Source organism: Fusarium redolens (assembly GCF_020744475.1).
Source record: "Fusarium redolens strain MPI-CAGE-AT-0023 chromosome Unknown BKA55scaffold_34, whole genome shotgun sequence".
Taxonomy (NCBI): domain Eukaryota; kingdom Fungi; phylum Ascomycota; class Sordariomycetes; order Hypocreales; family Nectriaceae; genus Fusarium; species Fusarium redolens.
Window position 1 is genome coordinate 162,816 of NW_025763697.1, and position 16,014 is coordinate 178,829.

General features: G+C 38.6%; 6 protein-coding genes across 6 annotated transcripts; 2 read left to right on the top strand and 4 right to left on the bottom strand.

Moving 5' to 3' along the window:
• Positions 1 to 1,250: 1,250 nt before the first annotated feature.
• BKA55DRAFT_263959 (uncharacterized protein) lies at positions 1,251 to 2,750 on the top strand. Its single transcript, XM_046185439.1, has one exon. The coding sequence runs from the start codon at positions 1,469 to 1,471 to the stop codon at positions 2,513 to 2,515; it is 1,047 nt and encodes a 348-aa protein (XP_046041261.1). The 5' UTR covers positions 1,251 to 1,468; the 3' UTR covers positions 2,516 to 2,750.
• A 925-nt stretch (positions 2,751 to 3,675) lies between these two features.
• Positions 3,676 to 5,399, bottom strand: BKA55DRAFT_586402 (citrate synthase-like protein). Its single transcript, XM_046194556.1, has one exon. The coding sequence runs from the start codon at positions 5,346 to 5,348 to the stop codon at positions 3,861 to 3,863; it is 1,488 nt and encodes a 495-aa protein (XP_046041262.1). The 5' UTR covers positions 5,349 to 5,399; the 3' UTR covers positions 3,676 to 3,860.
• Positions 5,400 to 8,556: 3,157 nt separating this feature from the next.
• Positions 8,557 to 9,503, bottom strand: BKA55DRAFT_600129 (glutathione S-transferase; the record flags this gene model as incomplete). The annotated part of the gene is made up of 2 exons (XM_046196481.1): positions 8,557 to 8,587; positions 8,821 to 9,503. 2 exons carry the CDS (start codon positions 9,501 to 9,503, stop codon positions 8,557 to 8,559), a joined length of 714 nt encoding a protein of 237 aa, XP_046041263.1.
• An 820-nt stretch (positions 9,504 to 10,323) lies between these two features.
• On the bottom strand, positions 10,324 to 12,065 carry BKA55DRAFT_546967 (Aldehyde/histidinol dehydrogenase; the record flags this gene model as incomplete). The annotated part of the gene is made up of 7 exons (XM_046190974.1): positions 10,324 to 10,340; positions 10,410 to 10,485; positions 10,565 to 10,573; positions 10,749 to 11,003; positions 11,070 to 11,306; positions 11,498 to 11,538; positions 11,933 to 12,065. The coding sequence occupies 7 exons, from the start codon at positions 12,063 to 12,065 to the stop codon at positions 10,324 to 10,326; spliced, it is 768 nt and encodes a 255-aa protein (XP_046041264.1).
• A 514-nt stretch (positions 12,066 to 12,579) lies between these two features.
• On the top strand, positions 12,580 to 13,512 carry BKA55DRAFT_600130 (uncharacterized protein; the record flags this gene model as incomplete). The annotated part of the gene is made up of 6 exons (XM_046196482.1): positions 12,580 to 12,686; positions 12,732 to 12,819; positions 12,853 to 13,003; positions 13,040 to 13,129; positions 13,169 to 13,201; positions 13,316 to 13,512. 6 exons carry the CDS (start codon positions 12,580 to 12,582, stop codon positions 13,510 to 13,512), a joined length of 666 nt encoding a protein of 221 aa, XP_046041265.1.
• A 1,829-nt stretch (positions 13,513 to 15,341) lies between these two features.
• BKA55DRAFT_681677 (uncharacterized protein) lies at positions 15,342 to 15,996 on the bottom strand. The gene is made up of 2 exons (XM_046198264.1): positions 15,750 to 15,996; positions 15,342 to 15,716 (listed from the first exon to the last, which is right to left on the bottom strand). The coding sequence occupies exons 1-2, from the start codon at positions 15,856 to 15,858 to the stop codon at positions 15,457 to 15,459; spliced, it is 369 nt and encodes a 122-aa protein (XP_046041266.1). The 5' UTR covers positions 15,859 to 15,996; the 3' UTR covers positions 15,342 to 15,456.
• Positions 15,997 to 16,014: the final 18 nt, after the last annotated feature.

Sequence of the window (16,014 nt, forward strand, 5' to 3'; positions counted from 1 at the left end):
AGCTTTAGTTAATTTACACATTATAAACCTATTAATGTAAACCTAATATAGACTAATTTGCCTTAAGATCCTTACCAGCAGTTCATTACAAGACCTAGCAGTTCTGTCAGCCGTAACCTTAGTCAATGTTAATCCAGAAGACGGACGGGACTTGAGTCATATATCTACCCGCAGCTCTGCATTTTCAGTCCTTAAATCCAAAGGATAGGGCGTTTAGTACCGACGACAATTACATATTCGAGTGGACAGCTCCATGGGTATCCTCCTAGTCGCCGGCTGCTGTGCTGTATTCCGCAAGCCGCTTGAGAAACAAATCAGAACTATTAACCTCAGCGTGGTGCGCATCAAGCCCCTCCTTATTGACGTCACCGTTAGGCTGGCGGGGCAGTACAACCCAGGCAGGAGAGATCTCAGCTACATGAGCGTGTGGAGACTCGTCGACGTCGCTAACAGCGTGGTATTCCCTAGATGTCCTACAGACGCTGTGGACAGTCTACCCGAGAAGGCCTGGCTGAAAGTAGGGGGCAGAGTCTAGACATTGTGACATGTTTGGATCTGTCAAAATGTTAAATAATGTGTGCTTGCAGGAACAGAATTTAGCTAGTATCATACTTGCTGACAGGGATGAATGTGATGACAACCTTGAATGATGTGACTGAAGTAGAGGTCGAGACTAAGAAATAAGCATAATTGTCTTATCTTTGAAACAGTGGCACACAAGGGGGCTTTTTATCACTTCAGCTCACGTTAGCGTTGCCAATTATGTCTTGCGCAAGCACAGCGTGACACAATTTGTTCGAGAAGTTAGACAATTGAGGAAGTGTCGTTGCCTGGAGCTCCGTAATGTCACGGAGGTTGCAATCGATAAAGTCTCACCACGGCCAATGTCATTGGATAAGTCGAGTTAGTCATATGTCTCAGAACATGTGCTCCTTGCATTTGTGTTGGGCTGAAGTTTCCCTCTCAGCCCTTAACCTTACCCCTCACGATGATATCGTGATCAAGATGGCGAGGGGATGGCGGAAAACTTAAGACCTTAATCCTAAATGACAGAAATACTTAGGGAAGTTTAGGATAAACTTAACAGGCTCTTTAATTAACCTATGTTTTATCCCTTGAGTTTAGGTTATAAGTTTCTGACACCCTTGGGGATGGCGACTGGCGTAAGGCCTAGGTTTTCTCACAGGATCAAGCCACAATGCATGAATGCCTCAAGACATCACATATATCACAGAAGGGATGTTCGTGGCTGGCTGAAACGCAGTTTCAATTCAGCTCCTCGCGCCACCATCGCGCCACCATCTTTGCCTAAGGCATATCTGAACATTTGCGACAGACGCCCGTCTTTTCTACTATATATTTCCTGTCGCGCCTCTTTATATTTGACAACAGCATTCACAGTCAAACTTCAATCACTGCATCCAGTCTCTCCAATCTTGTCTCACTTGCACTGTCTTGACCCGCAACAATGGGTGTCGAAAGCTATGGCGTCTGGCGCGCGAAGCCTGTCCGCTATACCTTCGAGGACAGGGACGACGATCCAAAATCACCCCACCTCTCGCTCTTCTTTGACGATGACAAGGGCAATGAAGGTCGCGCTGCTGTCAACATCAAGTCAGGAAATCGCCAAGAGTCCCGTCTCGCATACTGGACAGTTCCGAACTTCACCCATAACATCACCAATAAGCTAGCTCAACTCAGCAACGGCTTCCATCTTCTTGCTGGTACTTCGGAGCAGAGACTCGATGGCCTTGCACTGGATTATATCCGCAGCAACCTCTTCAACCGCGTCAATGGGCGTATCCTTCCTCATGATGTCGATGGCGCAGACAATGACATCCTTGATCAGTTGAAGCCTATTATCGACAGGGCCATCTCTGCTAAGGCTACGGTTTATATCTATGGCTCGGAATTCGACAGGGGAAAGGGTATACATAACATCCACATGAACCAGGGAAATTCTGGACGCTGGCTCAAAGACAACGGAGTCTTCCAGGACGGTGGTCTCATCTTTGAGTTTGAGGATCATTGGGAGGCTGTCTTTATTGGCTTTGCTTCTCAGGCTGTTCATACTCGAGATGGTCCCGAACGCGCTGGCGATCCACTGCCCGACCAAGATTTCAAGAGTTGGGCCAACTTTCTTGCTCCTGAGCTGCCGGATGTGGGCAGAGGGGAAGTTGACATTGAAGATTCGCCCGTGTTCATTGCCGAGGCTCTTGTGAATCCACCTGGCCCAGATCAGGAGCCAGGAACCCCTCCAGAGACCATCAGTCTCAAGAACAGAACCCAGGATGAGATTGACCTCAGTGGATGGAAGATTCTTATCAAGACTGGAGACACTCAGATTCTACCCTCGGGCATGCGTATTGGTCCTAATGACACTATGACGATTCAAACGACTGTCCCGCTTTCTAACAATGGTGGTATCATCACTCTTCTTAATGCGCAAGGATTCAAAGTACATGGTGTTAGCTATACGAGGGAAGAAGCAAACGGGGCTGTAATTGTTTTCTGATAGTTGTTGAATTTGAGTCGTTTCTGTATGGTCTCAAGATAGGTAGCTATCTTTCAGGCATCTTTAATGCTTGATCTTGGTCTCTTTGCTTCCCGAAGACATTCATAGTGTACCCAGGCACTCCAACCTGCAAAGGCATCCCCCAGTAACGTATTCCGAAGACGGGAACGTAGAGAAGGATCGTTAATGAATCTCTTTTCTATTGCTAAATGCGGTTAATTGACGATTAGTAGAGCGCCTACATGGCAATATGACTTGTCTCTACAGGTAGATCTAAGCTACCATGAAGTCTTAGGGAGATATAAGTAACTGTTTCGTAAGCTATAATTAGACACCTCAACCACAACAAACAGGGTTCCCCACATTAATCCAACTTAAAGTCCCTTCGGTTTAGAGCTGTTACTTGTGAATACAGGAAAGATAAGTGATTACTTTGTTAAGCAGTATATATCACTACTACATGTACTCTACTACGAGCTGAGTTTAATTAGAATGCGCTCAATATAGTAGTAATTGCAGTACGCAGTTTGCTCTGGTTGCTCTAAGTATGTGCCATTAGAGACATTGTAAATTGGCGAGAAATATCAAACATGTGCTATTGGCTGAGAGCTGCTCCGTCAAGACACGGAAGTTGAGTAGGTGGCTGTGTCGCAGTTAAGCCATACCACGCAAGGTTCCATTTTCTTCAAAGTTTGGCCCGCCTCCAGCATCAAGTCAATCTCTCCCACAGAAGTATTACACATTGACACATAGTATTCATTTTAAGAATCTTTTTACCCATCATTACTTTGTTAAATTCTTCATTCCTTGGCTCATATACATCTATCGGGAAAGGTCGGGGTACGGGCTAAACACCTCTACTTACCTACATTGTAGTGCATGATGAAGCAGTCATCGCGGTAACACAAAGCCCATGGCAAGCGCTAGACTGTTCCAGTACTTCAATCGAATGCGGAATATAAAAGCAGCAATCTGATCATGTTCGATTGGGCTTTCGCAATCGGGAGGCGCGTAATATAATCACTACTTATAGAGAGAAAGAATAAATATATGTCAGGAGGTATAAGGTCAGTATAAATAATTAGCGGCAATTATTGAGTTAGAGGATATTAAGGATATAGAGGTTCTTGCTTTGGCACCGGCGTTCTTACTTAAGCCTATGAAGTCAAGCTGTTTTATTGATAATACTTGGTGATAGACTATATACATAATACTGGCGTTATAAATGGCGGCAGAATGGAGATAAGAATACAAATAGATTAGACTATTATCGCATCGATATCTGCTTTACCGTGGAAGACAAAAGTGACAGAATACATAGCAAGCCCTAAACTCCGCTCAACCATTACAGCTTACTCTTCAGCCCTGCAGAAGCAGCAAGTAGGGTCCGCTGCTTCTCCCCTCCATGTTCAACCTTAACAGGAGCATCAAAAACAGTCGCATCAGTCTTCGCCTTCCTATCCCCCGTCTCAACATAATCCCTCTCCCCCTCACCAATATAAATCTGTCTCGGTCTCCAGATCTTGACGCCTGATTTATTCAGCATCATCTGTCTCCAATGCGCCAACCAACCAACACATCGAGGCACAGCAAACAACACAGGATAGAAATCGAGCGGGAATCCCATGGCTTGGTAGATCAGACCAGAGTAAAAGTCTACGTTGGGGTACAAGTTCCTGCTTCGCATGAATTCGCTCTTGCGGGCGTAGTCTGCTAGCGTTAGGGCTGTGTCGAGAAGGTTGTTTCGTCCGGTGACTTCGAATACTTCTTCGGCAAGTTTGCGGATGGCTGTTGAGCGGGGGTCCACGTTTTTATAGACGCGATGGCCGAAGCCTACAAGGACACGCTCTCTTCGCTCAACAGCTTGCATGAATGCTGGGACGTTTTCGGGCGATCCGATCTCAATGAGCATTCTGATCGCTGACTCTGAAGCTCCGCCGTGAGATGGACCATACAGGGCTGCGCATCCTGCTGAAACAACGCTGTAGGGGTCTACCAAAGAACTTCCTACCTGCAAGACTGTAGCGGTAGAGCAGTTGACCTCGTGATCAGCATGGATGATGAAAAGTTTGTCCAGCGCCTTGGCAAGAACAGGATGCGGTTGGTAATCAGGCTCAGACAGATTGTCGAGCAGATGCAGAAAGTTTCCGGTGTATGACAAGCCCTGCGCTGGGCGGTTGAACGGTCGACCCTGTCGCATTCTGTACGACGCTGCAGCCAAAGTCGGTGCCTTTCCAAGGACACGCAGAATCTGCTTGTCCAGTATCTTGAGGGCGTCCATGTTACCAGAAGCAGCGTTGGTATAAAGCTTCTGGCCGGCAAGCGAGGGATTAGCCTCCGGAGCAAATGCTCCAAGCGTAGCAAAGGCCGCAGTAAGCATGGACATGGGATGAGAATCGTAGCGGAACGACTTGAACATATTCTCAATGTCGCTGTGAATATACGTATGATGCATCACCTCGCCATGCCAGTCATCGTACTGCGCCTTCGTTGGAAGTTCACCATAGATGAGCAGATAAGCAGACTCGAGAAAGTTGCTCTTTTCGACCAATTGCTCAATCGGATATCCGCGGTACCGAAGAACACCATCTAGGCCGTTGATGTAGGTGATTTTACTCTGCACGACAGCAGTGTTCATGTACGCGGGGTCATACACCCGAAGACCTTGTGTAGTTTCATCCTCTTGGCGATCGTTGCCGGGCGTGGCTTTGATCTTCTTGAATTCTGTTGCTGGGATGGAATTATGTGTGATGGGGATTTCGTAGGTTTGGTTGGTTCTGTTGTCCACGACCGTCAGCGTCTCGCGCCGGCCTTTGTTCTGTGATGAGACCATAATGGAAATAATACAAGATGGGAGAAGGGAAAAATGTTGTAGTGGTTGATATGGGCATAAGCAGACGTCGTGATGATTTATTATAGTTTTCACAAGCAAACGCGTCGCCTACTGCGATGGGTCACGTGGAGTGGAGATTAACCTCGGTAACCCAAAAGTGGAAGGTTGAATGCTTGTGAGAGCCTTGGTCGAGCTTATGATAGGTTAGAAATATATCTTATAATAGCTTTTAAATACTATTAGTATACTTAAAAATAGTATTATTTACTAAAATAATAGTTAAAAAAATTAATATTATATATATTATATAAATTAAAGAGTTTTAATAATTAATATTTATTAGTTTTTTAAATAATTAATAAAGAAAAAATATATATAAATAATATTAAAATATAAATAATATTTACTTTATATATTAAATAAATAATTATTTAAAATACTAATAAGCTTCTTAAATATATTATATATCAATTTTTAATAACCTAGTTTAGATTATTACTTTTTTATTAATTTTACTTTATATATTTTTATATATAAGGTTACTTAATTATATGCCTTATTATATATATTTAATTAATTAAGGTATATTTAACATTTACTAACTAATTTATATAAAACTTAATATAATTCCTTTAAACCCTGCCTTTACCTTATATTTATTCTAAAACTTTATATAAAGACTCCTCTTATTTATATATAATAAAAAAGATATAAAGTACCTATTCTGCCTTTATAATTATATTAATAAGCCACTCTTTATACTAGGCTAAGTTACTAATAAAAGTAATAAAGAAAGCAGCTTTTTATATTATTAAAGGCTAGTTATATTTTAAGGCTTTTTTTAGCTTTTTTAATTTAAATAGCTTTTAATTAATTTAGCCTATTAATATTATATTTTTTAAGTAATTTAAATTTATATAACTAATTAACTAAATTAAATTATAATTAAAAATAGCTATTTTAATTAAGTTAAACTTCTTATTTAATTAAAGGTTTTTTCTTAATAGCTATAATTATTATATATAATATATAATAATCTCTACTTATAGCTTACTTTAAAGTTAATTTAGTTATATTAATAAAATTATAATTAATTATATAATAGCCTTAATTAGATTATAAGCTATTATAAATATTTAATATTATATTAATATTTATACTCTTATTAATATAATTAAACTAACTTTAAAGTAAGTTATAAGTAGAGATTATTATATATTATATATTAAAAGAGAAGTAATGCCATAGCTATATATAAAGTAATACAATAATAATATTTTTCTTTTTTAATATAAACATAATATAAGGCATTATATACTATACTAAAAAAAAAAAAACATAATAACCTTAATATTAAGTTAATAAATTATATAGCTACTGCCTTAAACCTTAAGATCTAACTAAATAAGTAGCCTTAATTTATAAGCATAAAAAAGATGTTTCCCTTATTAATAATAAACTAAATTCTCTTTCTATTATTAACCTCTTAATGTAATTATTACTGCTATAATAACTATAAAGCTCTATAAGAAAATAAGCTTAAAACTATAACTCTTATTATTTAAGATATACTGCTATATAATTATTATTAATAATAGTTAACCTAGCTATAATTATTTAATTAAGGTAATTAATAGATATATAACTACTTAATTAACTAATATTAATAATATCTATATTATAAGGATTTAAAGCTTATATTCTAACCTTTATTATTATAAAATTATAAGTAAATACCTATCTTATATTAATAAATTATAATTAATATAATAAGTTAATCTTATTATTTTTAGTTATTAAGTACTAATTAAAGGTATTATATAAAATAGTTACCTTATTAAATTTATTAAATACTAAAAAAAGGCATTAAAAGGCCTAACTAATTAATTAAAAAAAGGTATAAGTATATTATTGCAGTAGCAGGCCTTTATTAATAGTATTACATTAGCTAGTAGCAATACTATATACTTAATATAGTTTAAAGAGTTAAAAAGTAAGGTCTAGTTAATTAAATCAAGAGTATAAATATTTTATTATAAGAAATAAGGATAATTATAAGGTAAAGGAGGGGAAGTAAGGGGGAAAAGAGGGGGAAGAAGTTAAATTAAGAAATAAAGGTTTTACTATTTAGAAAAAAAACTATAAAGGCTAGTTAGTAGATTAAGACTAGCTTAGCCAGTTAGTAATAAATTAAATTAAGTTATAAGATAAAGTAGTAATAATAAATATAGTAAAATAATACTTAAGATATATTATATATAATAATTATACTTATTAAAAAAAAATTAATTAAAAAGGAAATTTAACTTAGTTAAAATAATTATTTTTAATTATAATTTAATTTACTTAATTAGTTATATAAATTTATATTACTTAAGAAATATAATATCTTTAGGCTAAATTAATTAAAAGCTATTTAAATAAATAAAAAATAAAATAAAAAGCCTTAAAATATAATTAGCTTTTAAAGGTAAGAAAGGTAGCTTTTCTTAATGCCTTTATAGGCTTAAACTTAGCCTAATATAAAAAGTAGCTTATTAATATAATTATAAAGGTAAAATAAGTATTTTATATCTTTTTTATTATATATAAATAAAGAGAGCTTATTTATAAAGTTTTAGGATATATATAAGGTAATACTAGGGTTTAAAAACTTTATTAAAGTTAAAATATATTAAAGAAATTATATTAAGTTTACTTTATATAAGTTAGCTAATAAAAGTTAAATAAACTAAAAGTTATAATTAGCTTAATTAATAAAATATATATAATAAGGTATATAATTTATTAACCTTATATATAAAAATAAATAAAATAAAATTAATAAAAAGTAATAATTTAAATTTAAAAGAAAAAAATACATAAATAAAATAAAAAATAAAAAGTTATTATTATTAAACCTAGTTATTATTTTAATATTTATAAATAAAAACTATAAATTATAAAGGTAATTTTTTAAGAAAATATTAAAGAATCTTAAAGTTATCTAGGTTGGCACAGATAAACATTAGACAATACATCAGGATTTAGTTTAACCTTTATATAATAGTAAGGTAGGCATAATCTTCACGGCCTCAGGAAATAGCTGCATTAGTAATCTAGCTATATGCTTTAAGTAACTCTGCAGGATAGAATACCCTACATAAGAGATAACTCAGCAATTAACTAACACATTTATACTGCTGCTTATTACATTCACTTTAACCCTTTAAGCACGCTCAGTGCGACATATCCGCACACTAATTGGCTTGCCAATGAGTTGACCTCCTGCTTCCTATGTAAACACACAATCCCGCAAGACCGGTATTTACTCCCCTCCAACTACATGATCAATGACCAATAACATCCTTTTTCCTGCTTTTGCAAGGTCAAGTAAGTGTACGAAACGGCAATATAGTGCCCTGGGGACTATTAATCCTCTCTCTGCGGCAAAACAGCTGCTGCTGTATCTTCCATCGTCTCCATCGCATGCGCTCTCTCTTTGAGTGCCTCAGCAACAGCAGGCCTTGCGATCATTTCTTGATGCCACTTGAACCATTCAGGATAGTTCTCTTCGGGCTTGAGCTCTTCGTCTGGAAATAAGGCAGTTAAGAGCAGGATGTTCCAGGGGACAAATGATAGGTCCCCATAGGTGCATCGATCCCCAACCAGCCAGACCGGGCTGTCAATGTCCAACTTCAACTCTTGTCGCCGCTTTCGTAAATGTTCATTGATCACTTTCATAATGCGCCTACTCTGCTCGCCATATCTCGAAATCGCTGTCTCCACGTTTCTCTTCTGATGAAAATAGGTGAACCACATTTTCTGACCAAACATTGGGCCCTGCCCGCTCATTTGTACCATGAGCCAGCTGTTTGTTGCCCATTTCTCTTGAAGGTTATCTACAGGATAACTGAGCAAATGTTTGTTGTCATACTGGTCGATGAGATACTGAACAATCGCACCAGACTCGAAAAGGGTGACGTTGGTGTTGGGGTCGATCATGGCGGGTAAACGACCGTTTGGGTTGAGGCTGAGGTAGGGTTCTTTGTAGATCTCAGAGTAAGGTATCCAGACAAACTCCCATGGTAAGCTCAATTCCTTCAAGACAATGATAACTTTCCAGGGGTTCGGGCCCGTGCCAGGAGGTCCGTGGTAAATTATAATACTCTGCATTTTCTCAGCCAAAGCTTTAGCGGTGTTTTTAGACCAAAAGTGGTATGAAGGTACTTGATCTGATAAACTAAGTGTGAAATTAGTCTGACTGTGAACTCTTTTAAGTAATAACACATAGTTATAGTAGTCTTGCATTTATAAGCCGGTCAAATTCATCGTTTCCCTTTAATGTATCTATTTGTAATCGAGGGATATTACGGAATTATAACATTCTAAGTCCGAATCTGCATTTATCATTATAACGTCAAGCTACTGGCTGAGGAACACAAGGACATCCCGTAAAATAATCGTTCCCAGGGTAAGTGTCTAACCGAGATGGCAGGATACTAGACCCATGTAAGAACATGGTTATACCATTCGCTTGGGCATGAATAAGCTTAACTCCACATGAGACCCACCATTCCTTATTCCCTTGCTTTTCGGCCAATAGTTAGTTCCTAAATACGAGATGGGGAAGGTGTATTAATGCATTGATGACATCTTTCATTTCAGCTATTCTTTCTTAATATCCTACCTATATTATTATTACTAATCTTTTACTCCCAGTATAGCGCAGCGTGACAATATGGCTATTCGTGGCTACAGATCTTAATCTTTACAGCGCAGTGCGTGCAATATCAATATTTCTATGCAAGCTAATCATAACTCTAATAGATTGACCTACTCGCATGATGCCGCTGCAGTGGGTACCACGTTATTAAAGAGGAAAAATAATGGAAAACAAACAGCTAGCTAATATACCAAGACTAAATAATAATCTGCCATCGCTGCACTGATACAGGCCTTGCAAGAATGACTCTATGCCCTTAAAGTTTGTTAATTAGGCGGCGGTGGTATCTGTTAAACTTATTGCTTAAGGTAGAACATTGACTTAAATTCAAGCTGATTCCAACTGCAAGCACTTACACCCCAATTGATACTGTCTTGACTTGGGTCCAATCATCCAACGCCTCTGTCCCGCACTCGACTCCCTGCCCGCTCTCTGTTCGGATCGTCAGTTTTTCTTTGGCCCATCGAAAAAGAACCTTGGGCTCGAGTGGACCAAATTAAGCGTGACTTACGTTTCCAACCTATAAAAGGCTGTTGGATTCTAACCGCCAAGCTATGGTTATCCTGTGAGACTCTCTTCCATGCGTTTGGAAAATCTTAGGATCCTCCTAAAATCTTTGGTCTACAGAGTGGCTGTTAGGCTAGTTTCTGTATGGCTGGCCTTGGTTAAAGCTTCTTTTTCTGTAGTGAATTTACTAATAATAAGTATTGGTCTAACAACTTCCTCATTGACCACGCGAGCCCCTTCATCTTGGCGACTAATTCGTCGACGATGGATTCGTGGGTGTAAATGCGACTTCCAGTAGAACAGACTTTAGCGTTGAGGATGAAGAGCTGGCCAGCAATGTTTTGTGCCGCCTTGTCTAGATCTGCATCAGGGAAGACCACGACTGGCGACTTGCTGCTAAGCTTGAGTGTTATCGACTTCAGATTTCTCTTTGCCACCGCCACCTAGATAGGCTTTCCTGCCTAAATAGAACCTGTGAAACTCCATCTTCGAATCCTGGCGTGTTTTACCAGCGCTTTGCCTGGTTTTAAGCCACCGGTGATGCACCGAATAATACCATTGGGAATCCCGGCCTGAGACGCAAGGGAAACGGCAAGTAGCGTGCTGAGGGGATTTGTCTCGCTCGCTTTGATGATGATGACGTTGCCTACGGGGAGGGCCGGCCCGGCCTTTATAGCGTAGATGCCGAGTGGCGCGTTATATGCACAGATGCCAGCGGTAATGCTATAAGGCTTGCGTATGGTAATCTATAATTCTTTAATACCCCTATGGCAAGATAGCGATGGCATTATAAGTCGGACCACTAGCTTATTGCCGTCTCTTTTAACAATGTCTGTTCTTAAAGTAGTTATGGAATGTGCATAGTCTGCCAACCTTCCTCTTAGAGAGCCAGTTCTTGACCGGATTGGATGACCTTATATCTAAACATGCTGCCTACCGCAGCAGCCTTATGAAGGCCTATATGTGCCTCTTTACTAACTAGAATAGCCTCTAGCTAATGTAATTGGTCTTAATGTTTCTCTAGGATATAGGCATAGCTTAATAAAGCCTTGAGATATTGTTTTTAAATAACCTTTATAAGTAAAGTCTTCTCCCTTATATAAATAAAAGGATAAAGTTAAAGCAGATAATTTAGCATAAAGGTTAATATTTACTATAGTTATAGAGGACTAAGCCTTAAAGCTTTTTTAGCAGCTATTATATATCTCTCTATATTATGAGTGCTGGCCTACTGAAGTTCTATATATGTAAGAATTGTTAGCAAATTGATACTAGGCATTAGGCAAAACAACCTAATGCGGCTTTAGAAATAGACCTTTGCCTTAACTTGTTATGAGAACGGGCGTTTCGCCGCTTGAGAGATAGAAAATACCTTTGGTAATGACCTGGTCGTTGACTGCAGATATGAGCGTATGCTTTTCCGCGCCGACGCTGTCGATAAATTCGCCGTTAATATATGGCTGTAAGGGATGTGAAAACTTGCTGAAATCCGAAGACAAGGGCATAATGGGAGAGGTAGTAATGATTTTAGAAGCGAGTAGATATTCGTTGTTTGTCGCTTTTACTTAAAGGCTGTTAGAAGATATAGGCGTTGGCGAGCCTGTATACCAAAGGGATCCCGCGGGGCCGGGTGCTTGTGGTAAACTGTAATCCGTTTTGGGCTTGTAACGATTGCCGGCCTCGAAGATCTTTGCCTAATAATGGCTGATTCTAATTGTCGTCTACCAAGTTCCTGATCTGGAGGGATGAATGCGGGGAACTCAGGGGTTGGATACGAGTCGTATAACCGAGACGCTCTACCGAGCCGTTGCCGGAGATACAGTAATATAATATAACCAGAGAGCCGGCAGGACAGGGAAATATTTTATGTGGTGAATAATCTTGAGATATATTACCGAAGCTTTATACTCTTCTCGATGCTATCTCGCCCAATATGCAAGAACCTGTACCACTCTATCAACAGCAATAGTCTAGCCTACCAGCTTTATTATATTCCACTACTTATCTTATTCTTAAACCATGACCCCTTCTATTGAGCCTGTTATAGTATCTGTAGCTTTATGCGTCTTCATAATCAAGGGCGGCGTGTTGGGCATTGGTGCGGCTATAGCTAGAATCATTGCTAAGTAGGAGGCTGCGGCAGTTCACATAGGTGACTGGGACACTTCCAGGTTTAAGCAGATCAAGGATGAACTTGAAGCCATTAACCCCTATACAAAAGTCTTTACAGAATATGTCGACGTCTCTAGCTCTTCTTCCGTGAGGAGCTGGATTTAAGGCGTTGCTGATAAGTCGGGAGCTATTCATGGATGCCTTAATGCGGCTGGCGTTGCCCAGGTCATGAGCGATCCTTCTTCTATAGAACTAATGATCCTCCAAGAGAGAGATGAAGGCATCGAGAGAGTTATAAATGTAAACTACAAAGGCGTTGTTTATTGCACGCGTGAATAGACTGCGGCTATGCTGAATCTGCTAAAAGGAAGTTACCCAAGTATCGTCAATATTGCGAGCCTTGCGAGCCTGATGCATATTCCTGGCGGTTATATATGCAGTACCAGCAAGGCAGCATGTACTTACTTCTCTTAGATTGTTGTAAAGGACCTTCAAGCTACAGGAATCCGCCTCAACGCTGTTTCTCCCGGTGAGTTCAACTGCCCTCCTACTCAGTTGCTGAGTGCTATGCTGGTATTGCCTTTACGCAAGTGCGTTGGCGAAGTTATCTATCATTCAAGGCCTAGCGCTGACTTGTTTCTAGGCAACATTTTGACGCTGATAACACGGAAGTTTGTCCCAGCTGATGCGGATACCGACCTTATGGCTAAAAACGCCGCTGCGGCAGGCTTGTCCTCTCTTGATCTTTATGACGTGGTGAGAACTATTGTGTGGTTATTGAGCGAGGCTTCTATTTATGTTAATGGAATAAACTTAGCTGTTGGGACTATTGTACTATAGATTGACGGCGGGTTTGAAATTGTCTTAGCTAACCTAAATCTGTCTGCCTATCTAAACTCTTTCTCTATTGGGATGCACTAAGTCTAGGGGGCGTTGGGCTCGTGCTCTTTTACTTATTCTAAGCCTCTTAGCTTGATTGATAGAATAGACTTTGGTAAGAGACATATCGATGAGTTTTATGTGGTAGTAAAAGAATTGCTATTTATTAGATGAGATTCTCTTGGCAGTTTGATCGTGGTGTCTTCGCGTAATACCCGTACAGTGGGCCACTATATCTTTAATAAATATACACCGATGGCAGCGTTGAAGTCACCCTCTATTCTAATGGTTGACTAGAGACTGGGATTTCTTATATTCTATAAGTTGGCGGACTTCAAAGAGTGAAGGAACTTCCAAATTATCTCGATCTTAGTGTGATTTAACTATCAAAGATCGCTTGATTATTAGACTATAGACCAGTCGCCTAACAGAAGAGGAATCAGATGTCTTATATCGCGATCTATCAATGCTTCGTCATCTTCACCAACTGGTGCAGCATAAGAGCCTTCTGTATATGCTCACTTTACATGTCTGATCACTTGCCTAATATCATTAATACCAACCAGAGAAGCACCAGTAAACGTATTAACTCGAGACCCATCACATCCCAAAGTATCCAAAGCAGCTACCTTTGTGGCCTTCTTCCCCTTGGCGAGCTCTAGCAGGTCCTCGGCTGTAGCCAGGCGAGCAGACTCCTTGTTCGACACGACTGTTGGTTTCCAGGGAATGGGGCTGCTAAGCCACTTCGGATCAATCGCGTCTACGTTGAAATATGGTGCTGCGTCGCTCTGGGGGTCTCGTTCACGTTGGTTAAAGCCTCTGCCGAGGAACGCCCACTAATGCCCTGATCTTTAGACAGATTTTCAAAATCCTGAATTTCCGTATAGCTACATCTAGCCTGCATAAAAATAATTTCTAGGCGAATTCCTTAATAGCGTTGGGAACTGCTTGCAGGAATGAATTATAAGCCTTTTGCAGTAATTATTAATTATTTATAATTATAATCTAGGATTACTAGATATTATTGGCCTTTTACCTCTATAAGGTAAGTTTATCTTAGATATAATTATATAGCTATTACTTCCCCTTTATACCTATACCTTTAATATCTTAGGTATATTCTTTCTTTTAATAGTGTAATAATTTGCTATAACTTATAAATTGTAAAGTATAATATTTATACTTTGCCTTAATTTAAAGGGCTAGGAATGGATATAAAGTAGGATCTATTTACTTACTCTAATAGCTTATTTAAGTTTAAGAAAATATAAGGAGTTAATAATAATATTAAACTATTATTAATACTTCTTAGAAATATTATATTGTTCTTTAAAATAGTATTTAATATAATTATTTTTTATTTTTAAAATAAAGCCTTATAATATATAAATAATAGCTTAATATAAAATATTATAATAAAGCTTTCCCTTATTTATATTAATAATACATTAATATTATAGCTAATTTACTTTTTTAGTTATATAGCCTATCTTATAATTTATTTAATTTTCTTTTTATTACTAATATTAAATTTATAACTTTAAGTGTTTAACTTTAAGTAACTTAAACTTATATAAAACTTAATATATATTTCCTTTAAACTTTATAATTACCTTACTTTTATCTTAAATATAATAATATAATGTCCCCTCCCCTGTTTATATTGATGGTGCACTGATGTTACAGCTGATTTGCTCATTTGGTCACGTGATCTGTCTCGTGACTCATTTGATCCTCTTTTCGCCGCCGACGCCAAATTCAGTCACGACTTCAGGTCTTTAACTTCAGGTAACTAAACTCACACAAAACTCAATACATTTTTCCTCTAAACCCCGCGATTACCCCGCTTCTATCCCAGACATCGCATCACAGGTTCTTAGTCTTCTCTAGTACCTCCTTAGCCTGCTACCGGATATCCTTAAGCCACTCGTTATATAAGCCGCCGTTAAGGGCCCTAAAGAACCCCCTTTCCCTCCTGCTTGGCTGCACCCCTCTGCATAGCTTCCTTTCTAGATCCTTAAGCTTCTGCTTCTTGCATTTAAGGAAGTCTTTATTAATTAGAGGGTTTTTATAGATAGACCATATAAGCAGGAGGATCTTGCAACTAAAGATCGCTATCCTAATACAGCTGGCATTATCCTTATTAAACCAGGCCTCTCTAATATCTATAGCCATTATATACAGTATATCGCCCTTACCCTTATTTCGCCTAAGAGCTTCTTCGATCTTAAGGATCACATTATGGCCTTCAGTCAGATAAGGCTTGTCGGGCCTAGGTGCCTGCAGGCTTCTTCGGATAGCAGGCATTGTGATGGGGCAGCTGTGATGCTGTTAGCGGTTGCGGCCAGAAGAGGGAAAGTCGGGTTGGGTCGGATGACTTACTGCGTGATGGATGATTGAAGCGTGGTATCCTTTCAGGTGGGTTGTAGGAAGAAGGTTGGGGCCAGCTGATGAGCAGGTAAG